This window comes from Lepus europaeus, chromosome 15, assembly GCF_033115175.1.
Source record: "Lepus europaeus isolate LE1 chromosome 15, mLepTim1.pri, whole genome shotgun sequence".
NCBI lineage: Eukaryota > Metazoa > Chordata > Mammalia > Lagomorpha > Leporidae > Lepus > Lepus europaeus.
In genome coordinates this window covers 62,032,677-62,049,499 of record NC_084841.1, presented here as the reverse complement: position 1 = coordinate 62,049,499, position 16,823 = coordinate 62,032,677, and the positions used below count along the sequence as shown (strand labels likewise).

Sequence of the window (16,823 nt, the reverse complement as noted above, 5' to 3'; positions counted from 1 at the left end):
ACTTAAAAAGTATTACTTTGAAGGTGATGGAAATTTTCTAAATGGTTTTTGTAGACTAATAGAAACAAATGAGATGCTAGTACAGAAGAAGGCTGAGGAACATGGATGGCTTATAGTATAGTAATTCATAATTTTATATTTATGCATTAAAAGATTAGAAGAATTGTTTAGTTCTGAAATGTGTGCCTTTCTTAATATGTCTCATTTTAATAACAGATGGTCATCCAGTTATGGCAGCTGGAAGTCCATGTGGCCATATTGGACTGTGGGATCTAGAAGACCAAAAATTAATCAATCAAATGAGAAATGCACATTCTACAGCAATTGCTGGACTGACATTTCTCCATAGAGAACCACTACTGATCACAAATGGTGCTGACAATGCTCTCAGGGTATTGTGATTATTATTCTTGTCATTTTCCTGCATCTTCTGACCCATGCTTTGAGTTATTACAGACTTACTTTAATGTGTCAACCCTGAACCTAGAAGATGAAAGGGATGTGAGATGAGGTATTGGGATCTTGAGAAAAAAGCACAGCAGGTGACAGCATTGCAATGAAGTGAGAAAAAACTGTAATTTATTTTTTGCCCAACCCCCACTCCCATCTTCAAGAGCTCCAATGTCAGTTAATTTCAGTCACTATCCAGTGCCAGGTGCTCTGACTGCTTATAGATTAGGTAGCAAAACACATTGCAGAAGAACTTTACCTCTATGTTTCTTGGCAGATATGGATATTTGATGGTCCCACAGGTGAGGGCCGACTTTTGAAATTCAGAATGGGACACAGTGCTCCTCTTACCAAGATCAGATATTATGGACAGAATGGACAACAAATTCTAAGTGCAAGTGAGTTTCTCCTTCATACATTTATTTCATCAAGTATTGAGAGCTGGGTGCTCAGTATTTATTAGGTTTCATTTTTACACATAAATTTGAATGTGTCTTTGAGTGACTTGGAATTTTGTTTAACACTAAGATGGTTCTTTTTGGCTACTTTAGGTAGCACTGTAGGTGATATTTTCACTTGGTGTGTCCAGTTTACTAATCTTTAGAGACAGAATGATCAAATTCTGAAAATGTAGCATTATTTATTCTGTTTCTTTACAGAAGAGTGTTAATACTTCATCTGCATTTGGCCTTTGTTCTTATTAAATGGCATCCTGTGTACAGTGTCCCAAATTGTAACTTCAGCCTTTTTATAGAATATGGTTTTGTAGGGTCTGTGATTCACATAGTCCATTGTTTTGTAGCCTGATTAGAATTTTCCACATATACCAACAGGTCAAGATGGAACTCTTCAGTCATTTTCCACGGTACATGAAAAATTTAACAAGAGCTTGGGACATGGTAGGTCATTTACAAGATAGAAAATTAACTGCTGGTCACAAAAGAAACATTTCAAAATTCCGTGAGACAGTTACAGGAAATATCATTAATATGTATCCATATTTTTGTATAAATAAAAAAAATGTATTGGGAGGAGGTACCATTGGGATTTCTAAGTCAATAGAAAGTTGCTATAGATATTGAGGTGCTGCTACAAGGTTATTTTTGAAGTAACACTCTGCCATCCAAAAGGTGCTGGCTAGCTTGAGACTATAGAATGCAGAGTTTTAAAGATGGCAGCTAACTTAGAGAAAGTATCAAAGTAAGCAGAATACATCTTTTTGCTATGAGGAGCTCATTTTATTGTCTTTCTCTTCTGATTACCAGCTTTTAAATATTTTTAAATAAAATTCTTTTCCAGTCAATAATTACATATTTTTTAAGTAAATATTCTGGCTGTTCATAAAGGTATATGCTTGCAGGTGATCATTTTTAAATCAATGTCTAAAATAATTCCTCTTGAAATTAAATTGGAGAAATTTTGTGTCCCTTAAGAATCTTCTTATCTAGGAATATGATATAGCTTCATTCTGTTGTCTTTTATGTTCCTGAGTGAAGTTTTTAAAGTTTTCCTTCTATTCTTATACATATATAAGATTATATTCAGTGACATTTTATATATTTCTTTTTTGATTAATTATACCTCATGTCTATTATCTAGTTACATAGGCTAAGAACTTTAGAAAGAAATAATAGTGGTCATAACATCTTTATTTTCCTCCTGTCTTAAATGGGAGTATCTTAAACTTTAAGGTTATGTGTCAATGAATAGTGTTTCTTTTATTTACATTTTTCATTGAGAAGGATATTGTGTTTGCTTGTCACCAACCCCAGGATTAATAAATAAGAAGAGGGTCAAACGTAAAGGACTTCAGAATACCGTGTCAGTGAGACTTCCACCCATCACAAAGTTTGTTGCTGGTAAAGAACTCTTTTGTCATTCTGTACATTTTTATTTCCTCCATTTAAAGAAATGTGTTTGCAGATACTAATGTTCAGAAAGTAACCTTAAATACATGCCTATCTTTTGTAAAGATCATACAAGAAAGAATGTTTGTTAGTTTCAGGCTTTGCTGATCTGTGTAACAGCTAGTAATAAATAATATGCTCTCATAGCCTTTGTTTTTATTCTGTTTGTGTCTGGTGTATTGAAGGTCAAGTAATGTAAAAAATAAGCACTGAGCCAGCATCAGATGGGGACATTAGAGCTTTGATTAGTCAAGATCTAAGTACACTGAGGTCTAAGTTCACTGTGTCACTGGAGCAGTACTTCATTCAAAGAAGTGAGCTTAAGAAAAGTGTGCGTATGATGAGACTAGTGAGTGAGCTATCATAGGAAATAATTGTGTGAGCACCATTTCTTTTTCAGGGTTGGTTTTTATAACAACTTAATCATTGTGTTTTGATTATTAACTACCTCCCTGTCTGTTTTCATATAGTCTGAGTGATCTTTCTGAAAAATCCAGGTTTATCTGAATCATCTCATTCATCTGCTTTTTGCGATTCCTTGTTAGAGTGGAAGCTTCTCTTTTCAAACCCTTTGTAATGTGGCCCCAGTTGCCTTGCTCTGCTTCTTACTCTCCCAAGAAAACACGTGAAGTACTCAATTATGTTCACATACTCTTGGGCTTACTATGTCAGGTTCCTTGCTAATTGTACTTGTTTTTACCACTCTTCCCAGGAAATCATTTATTATTAGTCTCCCAAAATCTCTTAGTAAAACTGTTCCTGAGTGTTCTTACAAGACATTTTTTTTATCATACCGTCATACTTTATTATAACTTCTAATCTGAATCTCCTATTAGATGTGTTACTTAGCTTTATTTGGCCATTCCACAGTGTATACATATATGAAAACATTATGCCAGTCACCATAAATATATATAAGTATATATATATATATATTTTTTTTTTTTTTGACAGGCAGAGTGGATAGTGAGAGAGAGAGAGAGACAGAGAGAAAGGTCTTCCTTATGCCGTTGGTTCACCCTCCAATGGCCGCTGTGGCCGGCGCATTGCGCTGATCCGAAGGCAGGAGCCAGGTGCTTCTCCTGGTCTCCCATGCAGGTGCAGGGCCCAAGGACTTGGGCCATCCTCCACTGCCTTCCCAGGCCATAGCAGAGAGCTGGCCTGGAAGAGGGGCAACCGGGACAGAATCCGGCGCCCTAACCGGGACTAGAACCCGGTGTGCCGGCACCGCAAGGCGGAGGATTAGCCTATTAAGCCACGGCGCCGGCCTAAGTATATATATTTTAATTGTAAATTTAAAAAAATCTCAGAAACTCATTGATACCAAGGATTACCTGTATATTTTACCATTTATATCTGGTGCTTGATGACATTAAGGAATATTTGAAGGTCAATAAATAATAGATGAATGAGGATAGAAAGCGATTTTATTTGTTATTTTAATTATATTTTAGAGGAAGCCCGTGAAAGTGACTGGGATGGTATCATTGCTTGCCATCAAGGAAAGCTATCTTGCTCAACTTGGAATTATCAAAGATCTACAATAGGTGCTTACTTTCTCAAGCCCAAAGAGTTGAAGAAAGATGACATAACTGCAACAGTAAGTAATCCTGTTATAAGGATATTTTCCCTTTTAAAACAGTTCTATGATAATCTTGTTACACCCAAGTTTACTAATGGTAATACTGATTGAGAGAGCATGCTTTTTGAAGTTACTCTGTAATAGAGTTAAGTTATTCACCTTGTAGAGATTTAACTCTTTGAGGTTGAGTATGAAGTAGTATTTCAATCTGATTTTGAATTGCATCAGCTCAGTGACTTAGGATATTGGACATCTTTTCATGTGGTTATGGGCCATTTGTAAATCTACTTTGAAGAAATATCTGTTCACTTCCTTGGCTCACTTTTAATGAAGTTACTTTTTTTTTGTTGAGTTGTAGAAGTGTTCTCTATATTTTGGATCCATGTCCCTTATGAGATGTATGATTTATGACTTTTCTTATTGATATCATTTTCTTTTTTTTCCTGTTTTCTAATATAATCTAACTTTTTTTTTTTTTTAAATTTGATAGGCAGAGTTAGAGGCAGAGAGAGAGGTCTTTGATCCTCTGGTTCATTCTTCAAGTGGCCTCAATGGCCAGATCTAGGCTGATCCAAAGCCAGGAGCCAGGAGCTTCTTCCGGGTCTCCCATGTGTGTACAGGGACCCATGCACCTGAGCCCTTTTCCACTGCTTTCCCAGGTGCATTAACAGGGAACTGGATCAGAAGCAGAGCTGCATAGACTCTAACTGGCACACATATGGGATACTGGCACCACAGGCGGAGGCTTAACCTACTGATGCCACTGCATTGGCCCTGTTGGTTTCATTTTCAGCATATAAGCTTTTTATTTTCATGAAATCTAAATTATCTATTTTCCTCCTAATATTACCTGTGCTTGCTTTGTTTAAGATTAATTTATAAAACAGAGAGAGTGAGACACAGAGACAGATGTGCCATCAGCTTGTTCACTCACCAAATGACGACAATAGCCAGTTCTGGACCATACTGAAGCCAGGAGCCAAGATTTCCGTCCTGGTTTCCCACATAGATGGCAGGGGCCCAAGTGCTCTTTGTTGCCTTCCCAAGACATCTAGCAGGAAAGTGAATGGGAAGCTGAGTAGTCAGGACTGGAACTGATACTCCAATATTGGGATGCTGGCATTGCAAGCAGTGGCTTACCCTGCTGTACCACGGTACCAGCCCCTGCTTGTGCTGCTTGCTTTGAAACCACTGCATGACCAAAAGCCATGAAGACTTACTGTTGTGATTTCTTCTTGGAGTTTTATATTGTTAGCTCTTACATTTAGGTCTATTAACCTTTCTGAATTTTTCTATGATATAGCATAAAGATCTAACTTTATTCTTTTACATGTGGATATCAAGTTGTCTTAGCACCATTTGCTCAAAGACTATTCTTTCTCTCTTAAATGGTTTGCTACTTTTAGCAAAAATCACTGGACCATGACTATAAAGATTTGTTTCTGGACTCTTTAGTTCCCTTGCCATTGTACTATCTATATGTCCGCCCTCAAAACAGTACTATACTACCTTGTAAATTTGTCTTAAGTTTTGAAATCAGGAAATGTGATGTCTTTAAGTTTGTTGCTTTTTTAGTATTGTTGTGGCTCTGGTCCCTTGTATTTCCATATAAATTTTAGGATCAACTTGACAATTTCTACAAAAAGGTAGCTAGGATTTTGATGTGAATCCCTTTGATTCTATAGATCAATTTGATTCTTTGCATCTCTGATCCATAGACATGAAATGTTTATTTAGAACTATTACTTTTTTTTGAAAGATTTATTTATTTATTTGAAAGAGAGAGGTCTTTCATCCACTGGCCATAACAGTCAGGGCTGGTCCAGGGCAAAGCCAGTAGCAGTGGCTCAAGTACTTAGGTTAGTGTCTGCTGCTTCCCCAGGGGCACTAGCAGGAAGCTGGATTGAAGCAGAACAGCTGGGACTTGACCTGGCACTCTAATATGGGATGCTGGCATTGCATTAGTCAGCTAAACCCACTGTACCACAGTGCTAGCCCCATTTTAGAACTTCTTAATTTCTTTTAACATTGTTTTGTAGCTGTTAATGTCATACTTTGGTTAAATTTTTTCTAATATTTTATTTTAAATGTGACTGTAAGCAGGATTTTCATAGTTTTTGTCTTAGAATCTTTATTGCTAGTGTAATTGACTTACATTTTGAATGTATATCTTGGCAATTTCATTGAATTTGTTCATTAACTGATAGTTTGTTAGTGGATACCTATGTTTTGAAAATGATTATTGAAAGTAAATCTCAAATATTTAACCCTTTTTGTACAAATTACTTTGTATGTATGACCTATGCTTTGTAGCAAAAACATCCAATGTTAAACACTTACATATTTTCTAAACCATATAGATTATATCTTAAAGCTTCCTTAGGAAGTTAACCTGGACGATTTTGAAGAGCAGCTATAGTAAGACTGTTAAGAATAATTACACTGAACATTTTTTATGTGCTTTGCTCCAGGCTCTCTGCCTACCATGTATTATTTCATATTGTTCTTACAGTTATATGATAAGGTCTATTTTCACCTCTGTTTTAAGAGAATCAAACAAGCTTACTGTCATTAGTAACAGAAAGCTAGGCAGGAGCAGAGCTGGGATTTGGATCTAAGAAAACTGATTCTGGGACCTGCAATTCTTAACTCACAGCCTATAGTGATCACTCATAGAACATTTAGTGTAGGCTATTTATAGCAGTATTCGTGCCAAGTCATTTGTCTGATGACCTTGCTACCTAGACCAAATCCAGTAACCAATAAATAATAAACAAAGTAATTTTAGAGAGTTGTACCCTCTAAAGTACAAATTGTTACTGAAAGATTACCTTCACAGCTTACTTACTTTCTTAGATAATACATTCGGATTAATAAATTAGAAGACAACATTGCAAGAAACAGGTACATTAATAGTAAAAATCCTAATAAACTTTAGTTATTAAAAGTATAGGAGGACCATCGGAGTCCTTTATAACTTGTAAAGAATAGCCATTAGTTCCCGAGGATAAAATTATACAACATAGCATAAGTATTTTTGAGTCATTCAAATTAGATATTTTTATGTTTCATTTAGGAAGATAAAATGCTGTTTTTTTTTTTTTTTTTTAAAGATGATTTAACTATTTATTTGAAAAGTGGAATGACAGAGTGAGAGAAAGAACTTTGAGCTGCTGGTTCACTGACCAAATGGCTGCAGTGGTCTGGGCCAGGCAAAGCCAAGAGCCAGGAACTCCCTCAAGGTCTCCCACATCAGAGACCCACTACCTTCCCAAGCACATTAAAAACTGGATCAGAAAGCAGGGTAGCTGGGACTTGAACTGGGACTCTTCTAGGGGATACTGGCATTGTAAAGTACTGTCATAACCTGCTATGCTACAACACTGGCCCCCCAAAAATTCTTTTAAATATAGGGCATAAATTCTTAACAAAATTTTTATTAAAGGAATAAGCTTTAGTTATTGAAAAAAATGTATTCATATGAAATATACTTCTGTAATGTTATGTGAATATTTTTTGACTTGATAGCGATGTCACAACTTTGTTTGCACAATTGAGTACACCTCAATTAAATATTTTCTATTTAGGTCTCAGAAGTCATCCATTTATTTAGAAACAAGTTCAGCAGTCTTATGAATTGTCTCTTTTGTGGGTAGCATCTGACTGACTCAAGGTGGTGGTTAACCATTTCTCTGGCCATGATCTAATGTTATATAACCGGTCTCATGTTTTAACATAGGAAATAAAAAGACATCTTTTTGTTACAGCATTGATATTTTAAGTATTAAAAATGATTTGTTGAGGCCAGCACTGTGGCGTAGCAGGTAAACCTGCTACCTGCAGTGCCGGCATCCCATATGGGCGCAGGTTCAAGTCCTGGCTGCTCCACTTCTGACCAGCTCTCTGCTGTGGCCTGGGAAAGCAGTAGAAGATGGCCCTTGTCCCTGGTCCCCTGCACCTGCAAGAAGCTCCTGGCTCCTGGGTTCGGATTGGTGCAGCTCCGGCCATTGTGGCCAATTAGGGAGTGAACCAGTGGGTGGAAGACCTCTCTCTCTCTGACTCTCCTTCTTTCTCTGTGTAACTCTTACTTTCAAATAAATAAATAAATCTTTAAAAAAACTGAATTTATTATACAGAAACTGCTTGTAAATCAGGTGTTTTCTGTGCAACATCTTGTCTTATTCTTAATTTGTCACTTTCTCTGTCTCTCTGCCTTTCAAATAAAATGAAAATAAATTTTAAAATTAAAAAACTTTGGAAGTACAAAATACAATAATATTATTTTCTGTATGATCTGTGTTCAATTTTTTTCCTCCTAAAGGCAGTGGATATAACTTCTTGTGGAAACTTTGCTGTGATTGGTCTATCATCAGGAACTGTAGATGTATATAACATGCAATCTGGTATACATCGAGGAAGTTTTGGCAAGGATCAAGGTACTGCAATTTTATTTATTTTATTTTATTTTTTTGTAAGATTTGTTTTATTTTCAAGCCAGAGTGACAGCAGGAGAGAGAGAGACTGAGGGAGAAAGAGAGATCATTCGTCTGCTGATCCATTCCCTAAATGACTATGATAGCCAGGGCTGGACCACGCAAAGCCAGGAGCCTGGAACTCCATCCGGGTGTTGCACGTGGGTGACAGGGGCCAAAGTATTTGGGCCATATTCCACTGCTTTTCCAGGTGCATTAGGGAACTGGATTGGAAGCAGAGCAGCTGGTACTTAAACTTGCACTCTGATACCAAGATACTGACATTGTGGGCAGTGGCCTAATCCACTGCTCTATGACACTGGCCTCTCTTACTCGTTTTTTAAAAATCAGTTTTAGGTGAGCTATCATTTATCCCCAAGTGACACAGTTGCCATCATTATATCTGTTATAAACATCATACTGAAAAACTCAGAAGAAAGTCATAGATACATTAAGGGAAACTGACCTGGAAGAGGGACAACCGGGACAGAATCCGGCACCCTGACCGGGACTAGAACCTAGTGTGCTAGGCGGAGGATTAGCCTAGTGAGCTGCGGCGCTGGCCTATTTTCTCTGCTTTAAACAGAAAATCCTAACTATTTTCTAAAACTTTGTGTATGATATCACCTTATTTCTTTATTAAGCATAAGCAATATAATAACTAAGAATTCTTACCTCTTGAAATCTTGATAAATTTCAAGATCTTGGGGGTTACAAATAGTAACAAATAGTAGGAGTTCAGGTATTTGAATGAAGGAATCATTCTGTGTGTATTATTCAGATAGGCACTATCAATTCTGATTTCTTTTTTCTTTCAACATGTACTTAAAGCTCACCAGGGATCTGTCAGAGGTGTTGCAGTGGACGGGTTAAACCAGTTGACAGTGACAGCTGGTAGTGAAGGATTACTCAAGTACTGGAACTTTAAAAATAAAATTTTAATCCATTCTATGAACCTTGATTCATCTCCAAAAATGATGCTGTTACATAGGGACAGGTAAACTTTTTGCTTTATTGATAATGGATTTTCTTTCTGATGTTTTTGATGAAAGTTCTAAAGTCTTAACTAATAGGAAAAAATCAGAATATTTATTTAAATTTTGTTGCATTTGATTTAATTTCTCTAAGAGTGTGTTTGGTTGACAAAGTTAAAATTTTTAGGTGCTTATTATTTTTTAAAATTAGTGCATTTATCTTGCTAGTGGTATTCTGGGACTCGCGTTGGATGACTTCTCCATTAGTGTTCTGGACATAGAAACTAGGAAGATTGTCAGAGAGTTTTCTGGACATCAAGGCCAAATAAATGACATGGTAAAACAAACTTTAGCTTTTTGAACAAAACTTAATTCATTGCTACTACTATTGGGGTTAAGAATGTTCAAACAATTGAGTTTATTCTCTGTATTGTTGTCATAGGATATTTTTCAAAATTAATAATAATTAGGTTAATTTTCAAAAAAAATTATGTAATTTATTTATTTGAAGGATGGGGAGAGGGAGAGAGATATTCCATGCACTAGTTCAGTCTTCAAATTTCTGAAATATCTAGAGCAGGGTCACTTGCTATGCTGAAGCCAATAGCCAAAATCTCATTTCAGGTCTGGGTGAGTGTCACAGAATCAAGTTCTTGAGCCATCATCTGCCTTTAAAGTACTCATTATCAGGAAGTTGAATTGCAAACAAAAGACCCAGACTCCAACCAGCCACTCCAATGTGAGATGTGGGCATTTAGAGCAGTGTCCTAACCACTGCACCAAACACCAACTCATCAAAGAAATTTTTAAGGAAAATCTAGATTTAAAAGAAGTTTAATATTTCTGGAGAGTTGATTGAAATATAAATCGCAGAATTCCTCTTGCTTTTTTATTTTTTTTTAAAATTTATTCATTTGAAAGGCAGAGTTACAGAGAGGCAGAGGCAGGGAGAGAGATCTTCTATCCACTGATGCACTCCCCAAATGGCCACAATGGCCAGATTTGGGCCAATCGGAAGCCAGGAGCCAGTAGTTTCTTCAGGATCTCCCACGTGGGTGCAGGGGTCAAAGGACTTGGGCCATCTTGTGCTTTCCTAGGCCATAGCGGAGAGCTGGATCAGAAGTGGAGCATCCGGTATTCAAACCAGTGCCCATATGGGATGCTGGTATTGCAGGTGGCAGCTCTAACCCCATATGCCACAGCGTTAGCCCCCATCTTGCTATCTTTAATACTTAATAATTTAAAGTCCAAAATGTGCCTTGGAGAATGAAAGATCCATTGTACATAAGTATATATTTTTATTTATTTAATATTAAAGCAGGCTGAGAGAACTCATTTCTGTTTTTCTTTGTAGTGAATTAATAGGCAGTCATTTATCTGAAATATCTGGAATCTGGTTAGTGTTATTTCAAGAATTTAATTAATGTGGTTAAGTTTACCTTTTTTTTGACAGGTAGAGTTACAGACATAGAGAAAGGTCTTCCTTCTGTTGGTTCACCCCCCAAATGGCCACTATAGCCAGCGCTGCACCAATCCGAAGCCAGGAGCCAGGTGCTTCCTCCTGGTCTCCCATGCGGGTGCAGGGGCCCAAGCACTTGGGCCATCCTCCACTGCCCTCCCAGGCCACAGCAGAGAGCTGGACTGGAAGAGGAGCAGCCGGGACTATAACCCGGCACCCATATGGGATGTGGGCACTGCAGGCAGTGGATTAACCAAGTGAGCCACAGCGCTGTCCCTACTATTATATTCTTATAATGAGATATATGATGTAAAAAATCCATTAGCTAAAAAGTATGTTTCATAAAAAAGTAGTTTTTTGTTTTTTTGTTTTTTGTTTTTGACAGGTAGAATTATAGACAGTGAGAGAGAGAGAGACAGAAAGGTCTTCCTTCCGATGGTTCACTCCACAAATGGCCGCCACGGCCGGCGCTGCACTGATTGAAATAAATTGTCATTTGAGGACTGTATTGAGTGCTTCCATTTTATGTCAATTGCCAATGCTTTGATTTAGCTGAAAACAGAAAAATAAAATATTTGCTTAGTGACAAACCCAACAGCTGCATTTACTTAACCAGTTTTCTCTTCAAAAATGCTTACCCTTTTCCTTAAAAATAGAAAAAAATTGGCCAGGAAATTATATTCCGCAGATAGGAGGTTGGCAAAATTACCCATCAACGATTTGTTTTGACAGCATCTGTAAAAAGATGGCTGAGAGCAGGGTGATTATGATGAAATGGCATTTTACGAAACATCTGTCAGTGTCAGTTCGCTCTTCCTGTTTTCTTTTTGCAGTTTACTTTCAACATATGTGTCTACAGTTTCTTCTGCTTAGTGTTAAGTCTTGTCTAATTAAATCTATCAGCATTTATAATATGATCTTACCTCCAAGAGCCATTTTCCCCCATCCTTGATTGTCTGCAGCACCCTTCTTTAAATTAAGCTATCCATATGTTCAGGTTTCACTTTCCATGTTATCACCACAGCCTGGTGAATAAACTGGCATTTAACTCACCTCAATATCATTTGCTAATATGGTGGTGAGAAGCCCTATGGTGACTTTAGACTTATTATCACTATAAATCTTAAAATTTTTCCCTTGGGGTCTTTCACAAAATCTAGTTTGATTTAAACCTCACATTTATATCCTGCAAATAAGGAGAGCTGTTGTTTAATCCATTCTTTGTAACTTGAAAAGATAATTTATTTTAGGTGATAAAAGTACTTTATTAAGTTTATTTTGAAAGTTTTTCTGATTATTTCAGTTTTTAATTATATTTTGTAAATAAAGCATTAGTAAGGGAAAAAGTAGATATTTAAGTGAATCTACAAGTAAAAATAGAAGGACTAAGAGAGTTTGCACTCTGTCTTCAAAATGATAGGAGTTTGGACTGATTCTTAGCTTAATCTGTACTCTGTTCATGGAAATATGGTTTTTGTTGTGTTCACAAATAGTTTTTAATTGAAATAAGGCTAACAAATATTTCTGATTGGTTATTTTAAGTATAGCATATTTGTAGTCATTTGTAATTTGTGAATATTCTATAGATATCTATATTATAGTGGTAAAAATTGAAAATTGAGATAATCTTAATTTTTTTCACTATCTGTACTTCATTTAAAAGCATAATCCTTATCCAAATTCCAAATCAGTGTTATATAGAAAATAGTGTTCTTATTTATAAAATAAGCATTTTATATAAAAATTTTACTCAGCTTTTTCATGTATCCTAAATCTTTTCGTTTTTGTATTTTTTAAAGTGTTAAATTTAGATATATAATACACCCAAACATATATAAAATATATATAATTTTAATTTAAAGGCTTTCAGTCCTGATGGTCGTTGGTTAATAAGTGCTGCAATGGATTGCTCTATTAGGACTTGGGACCTTCCATCTGGGTGGTGAGTATATTTGTAAATCTTGAACCTCAAGCAGAAGATTTCTCTGTCATTGTCTTATTATGTGACTTTTAGAAATAATAATAAATTATGTGTTAATTTTAAGGACTATAAGCCTTTATTTTGGATTTGTTTTAGTTGTGTTAAATGTAATTAAAAGATCCAAAAAAATCTAACTACTTTCCTTTTTTTAAATTGTATTTTCTCTCTTATGTTGGATATACTGTGTTATTCTTGAAAGAAGACTTATTTTTACTTTTACATTAAAATATTTTAATGAAAATATGAAAATATATATGTTTATGGGATACCATGTATATATTGTGTACTCTAACATTTGCTTTTAGTGAAAACATCCAAAATCCTATCTTCCAGATTTTTTTTAAATAGAGAAATATGCAGTACATTAACATTAACCTATAGTCACCCTACCGTGCATTAAAACTCCAGAACTTCTTACTCCTGTATACTATAACCTAAGTATTCACCAGCCAACCTTTTCCCATTCTTCCAAAAGATATTTAAATACCTTAAAGTTGTGAAAATATGTGTCTTAGGGTTTGGGTAAAATCCAGCAGTGTTCAGAAAGCTGTTACTTGCTGCTAATCAGCTGTTTCTCAGGAATTGGATAAGCTCATATATGAAAATAGTTTGACCTTTACAAAGGAAAAACCCTAATGTCTTCATTTCCTTTCAAGTTAGATTATAGGCATGAGGCATACCTACCTATTCATGTTCACCAGATTTGGAATAAGTGCAGCTAAAGATTATCACTAATGAGTCCAGCTGCAATAATTAGGGACATTTGTCCACAGTGTGCCTCTTTTTCACTTATAATAGAATAAAACAAAATCTAGCTGGCTGTGTACTCTTCTAGTTTTAAGTTCACCTGAAGTTAGTATATCCTTAATTAAAAACTTTTAAGAGACACTATTAGAAATATTGTCAGTCTCTTGCTTCTTGGACATTTGTAGTTTTTTAATAATGAACCTTATATAATTAAAATTGCTTAAAAGAAACTTAGAGCTGACAATTCACTTTTCACTTCCCTTTTTGATAGTATTAATTCACATTAGGTAGGAGAGGTTAATATATTCAGCAATACTAAATTGGCAAAATATTTTTTTAAGTGGTAACTGTATTCTTGGAATGGAAAAATTAAGCTATAAAATTCATATTCAGAGCCAAAGCCTTTGACTCAGTATTAGTCTTTTTGCTGAATTTCAAATTTCAGTAAAAAGTCTAACAGATGTAAACCCCTTTCAACTGTTTATCTTGTTTTTAGGTGAACAGAGGCCATTTTAGGTAAATGCAAAGGAATGAAGTTAGGTACAATACAAGGGTAAGAAACAAGCCACAACAGATTGTTAAAACCCCAGGTTCTAGTCCCGGTCAGGGCGCCGGTTCTGTCCTGGTTGCTCCTATTCCAGTCCAGTTCTCTGCTGTGGCCCGGGAAGGCAGTGGAGGATGCCCAAGTCCTTGGGCCCTGCACCCGCATGGGAGACCAGGAGGAAACACCTGGCTTTGGATCGGTGCAGTGCGCCGGCTGTAGCGACCATGTGGGGGGTGAACCAACGGAAGGAAGGAAGACCTTTCTCTCTTGTCTCTGTCTCTCTGTCTCTCTCACTTCTAACTCTGCTTGTTAAAAAAAAAAAAAAAGAAAATATAATAAGAGCTATACTGGTTAGACAAATATTTTTACTATAGAAAATATAAGTAATCCTTTGGTTAAAATTTGAAGCAAATGAGGGAGCTTGAAAACCATATCAAACAAATGATCCTACTGTTTAACTGCAACTAAGGTAACATTTACTGTGTGCTACTGAGTCCTATACTTTTATGTTTTATATTTTGATGCATGTGGATGCTATTAGAGTAATTAGTTCCATTTTGCAAATGAGGGATTAGAGACTTAGAAAGAAATTGATTTTCGGCCGGTGCCGCGGCTCAATAGGCTAATCCTCCGCCTAGCGGCACCGACACACCAGGTTCTAGTCCTGGTCGGGGAGCCGGATTCTGTCCCAGTTGCCCTCTTCTAGTCCAGCTCTCTGCTATGGCCCAGGAGTGCAGTGGAGGATGGCCCAAGTGCTTGGGCCCTGCACCTCATGGGAGACCAGGATAAGCACCTGGCTCCTGGTTTCAGATCAGCGCGGTGCGCTGGCCGTAGCGCTTCAGCTTTCCTAAAAAGCTTTTTGAAAGTACTAAAATTTTTTTTATGTTTATAGAATTCTCAGAGAAGCAGGGTTGAAGTTTTTTATTTTTGAAATTTTCTGTCCTTCTCCCACCATCACCGCTTTTTATTTTTTAAGATTTATTTATTTATTTGGAAGGCAGAGTTACAGAGAGATATTCCATTCACTGATTCACTCCCCAAGTGGCTACAGTTGTTGGAGCTGGGCCAATTCGAAGCCAGGAGCAAGAGCTTCCTCTGGGTCTCCAATGTGGGTTCAGGGGCCTAAGGACTTGGCCCATCTTCTACTGCTTTCCCAGGCCATTGCAGAGAGCTGGATAGGAAGTGGAGCAGCTGGAACTAGAACTGGCGCCCATATGGGATGCTGGTACTGCAGGCTGCAGCTTTATGCGCTGTGCCACACCACCAGCCCCTCTAGTTGTTTTTGATTTATTTGAAAATTCAGATTGAACTCTTTGGGGAGTGAAAAATATATAAAATTAAATAATTTTAATAAAATTTTGAATTTTGTTCTGTTGGCATCCCTTGCTAACCCCCACTTTCTGAGGAGCCATTACATGAGAAGTATTGGATTGGAACATTGGTTTGAATTTCTCGATAAGGCAAATGTATCACTTTTTCCTTCTCATGAAAGATTCCTGAGGAAGGTGATTCTGTAACCTTAGAGACAGAGTTTTAGATACTATCTTCATTTATTCAGAATAATAGTCAGAAAGGACTTCCTGTATAGGCAGGGCTCTGATCTTACCCTAGATCTACAATATTATTAATATTCTTCTGAGGGGAGTGGGAGAATAAAAAATACATGTTTAATATATATGTGTGTGTGTTCTTTTTCATTTTGTGGGATTATTAATAGACTGTATGGTAGTTTTATGTCTGGATTAAGTCCCACTTGGACTATATGAACTAATGGGGCAGTGTAAAATATGCTGTGTTTGTGGAAACCACCTTCCTCAATTTGGTGCTTTTACATAATTGAAGTCAAGTTTACCCACACACCACAGCTACAGAAATAAAGTTGCACAATGGGATTGACATAATAATTCCAGTTTCAAGGAAAATAGATTTGCTTAAGCCATCTTCTATTTGGACCATCTTCCACTGCTTTTCCTATTATCAGGAAGCTAGCTGGATCAGCAGTGGAGTAGCCGGGAAATGAACTGGGGCCCATGTTACAGGTGGTGGCTTTACCTACCACACCACAACGCTGGCCCTAAATTCTCTTCCTTAACAGATCGATTCTAAACAAGTTAGGAAGTTTCACTCCACATATACTTAAACAATATCCAGCAGGACAAAGGAGAAATGGTCAAATCTACCATTGTTGTGTTTTATGTTTGATCTTTATCTGTATGTATTCTGATGTCTTCTCTATTTTGTTTGGATTAAATAACATAAGCAATCTCTAGCATATAATAACTAGTTAGCAAATGATTCCTTTTTCCTATTTCCCTTGATTTACAAGAAAAGGTATTCTTGAGAGCTTCCAAATTAGATTTAAGGAGACAATCAAACATTTTCTGCATGACTGAGTTTAAGCAGCGGTTCTTATGCAGAGCACACTTTAGTGTTTGTTTTCAATGCTCTGCTCCTAATTTTGGCCTTTTCTTCCAATCATGTATTCATTACTTAAGATTTACATTTTTAATGGCTCTCTGAGGAGATAGAGATTTTACCATGGTCGTGTCACATAATGTTTCCACTAAAGAGCCTTCATTTATACTTAAACTGATCATAGTATATTTCATGAATGTATTCACTGATGTTGGACATACCCTGGATATGTATGTTACTGCCCTGTTATACCCCTGGTTTCAGTAGTAGTTTAATTATAGGTGATGGAGGT

The 16,823-nt window shown here is 36.5% G+C and overlaps 1 protein-coding gene across 2 annotated transcripts in view; it reads left to right on the top strand.

The window, feature by feature from the left end:
- Positions 1-16,823, top strand: part of WDR36 (WD repeat domain 36) — a 45,141-nt gene that overhangs the window by 11,395 nt on the left and 16,923 nt on the right. For both annotated transcript variants that reach the window (XM_062212290.1, XM_062212289.1), the window contains exons 8-16: positions 217-392; positions 728-848; positions 1,284-1,349; positions 2,223-2,309; positions 3,812-3,957; positions 8,261-8,375; positions 9,243-9,408; positions 9,614-9,722; positions 12,707-12,786. In XM_062212290.1, the coding sequence (XP_062068274.1) occupies positions 217-392; positions 728-848; positions 1,284-1,349; positions 2,223-2,309; positions 3,812-3,957; positions 8,261-8,375; positions 9,243-9,408; positions 9,614-9,722; positions 12,707-12,786 (1,066 nt within the window). The remainder of the gene's footprint in view (positions 1-216; positions 393-727; positions 849-1,283; positions 1,350-2,222; positions 2,310-3,811; positions 3,958-8,260; positions 8,376-9,242; positions 9,409-9,613; positions 9,723-12,706; positions 12,787-16,823) is intronic.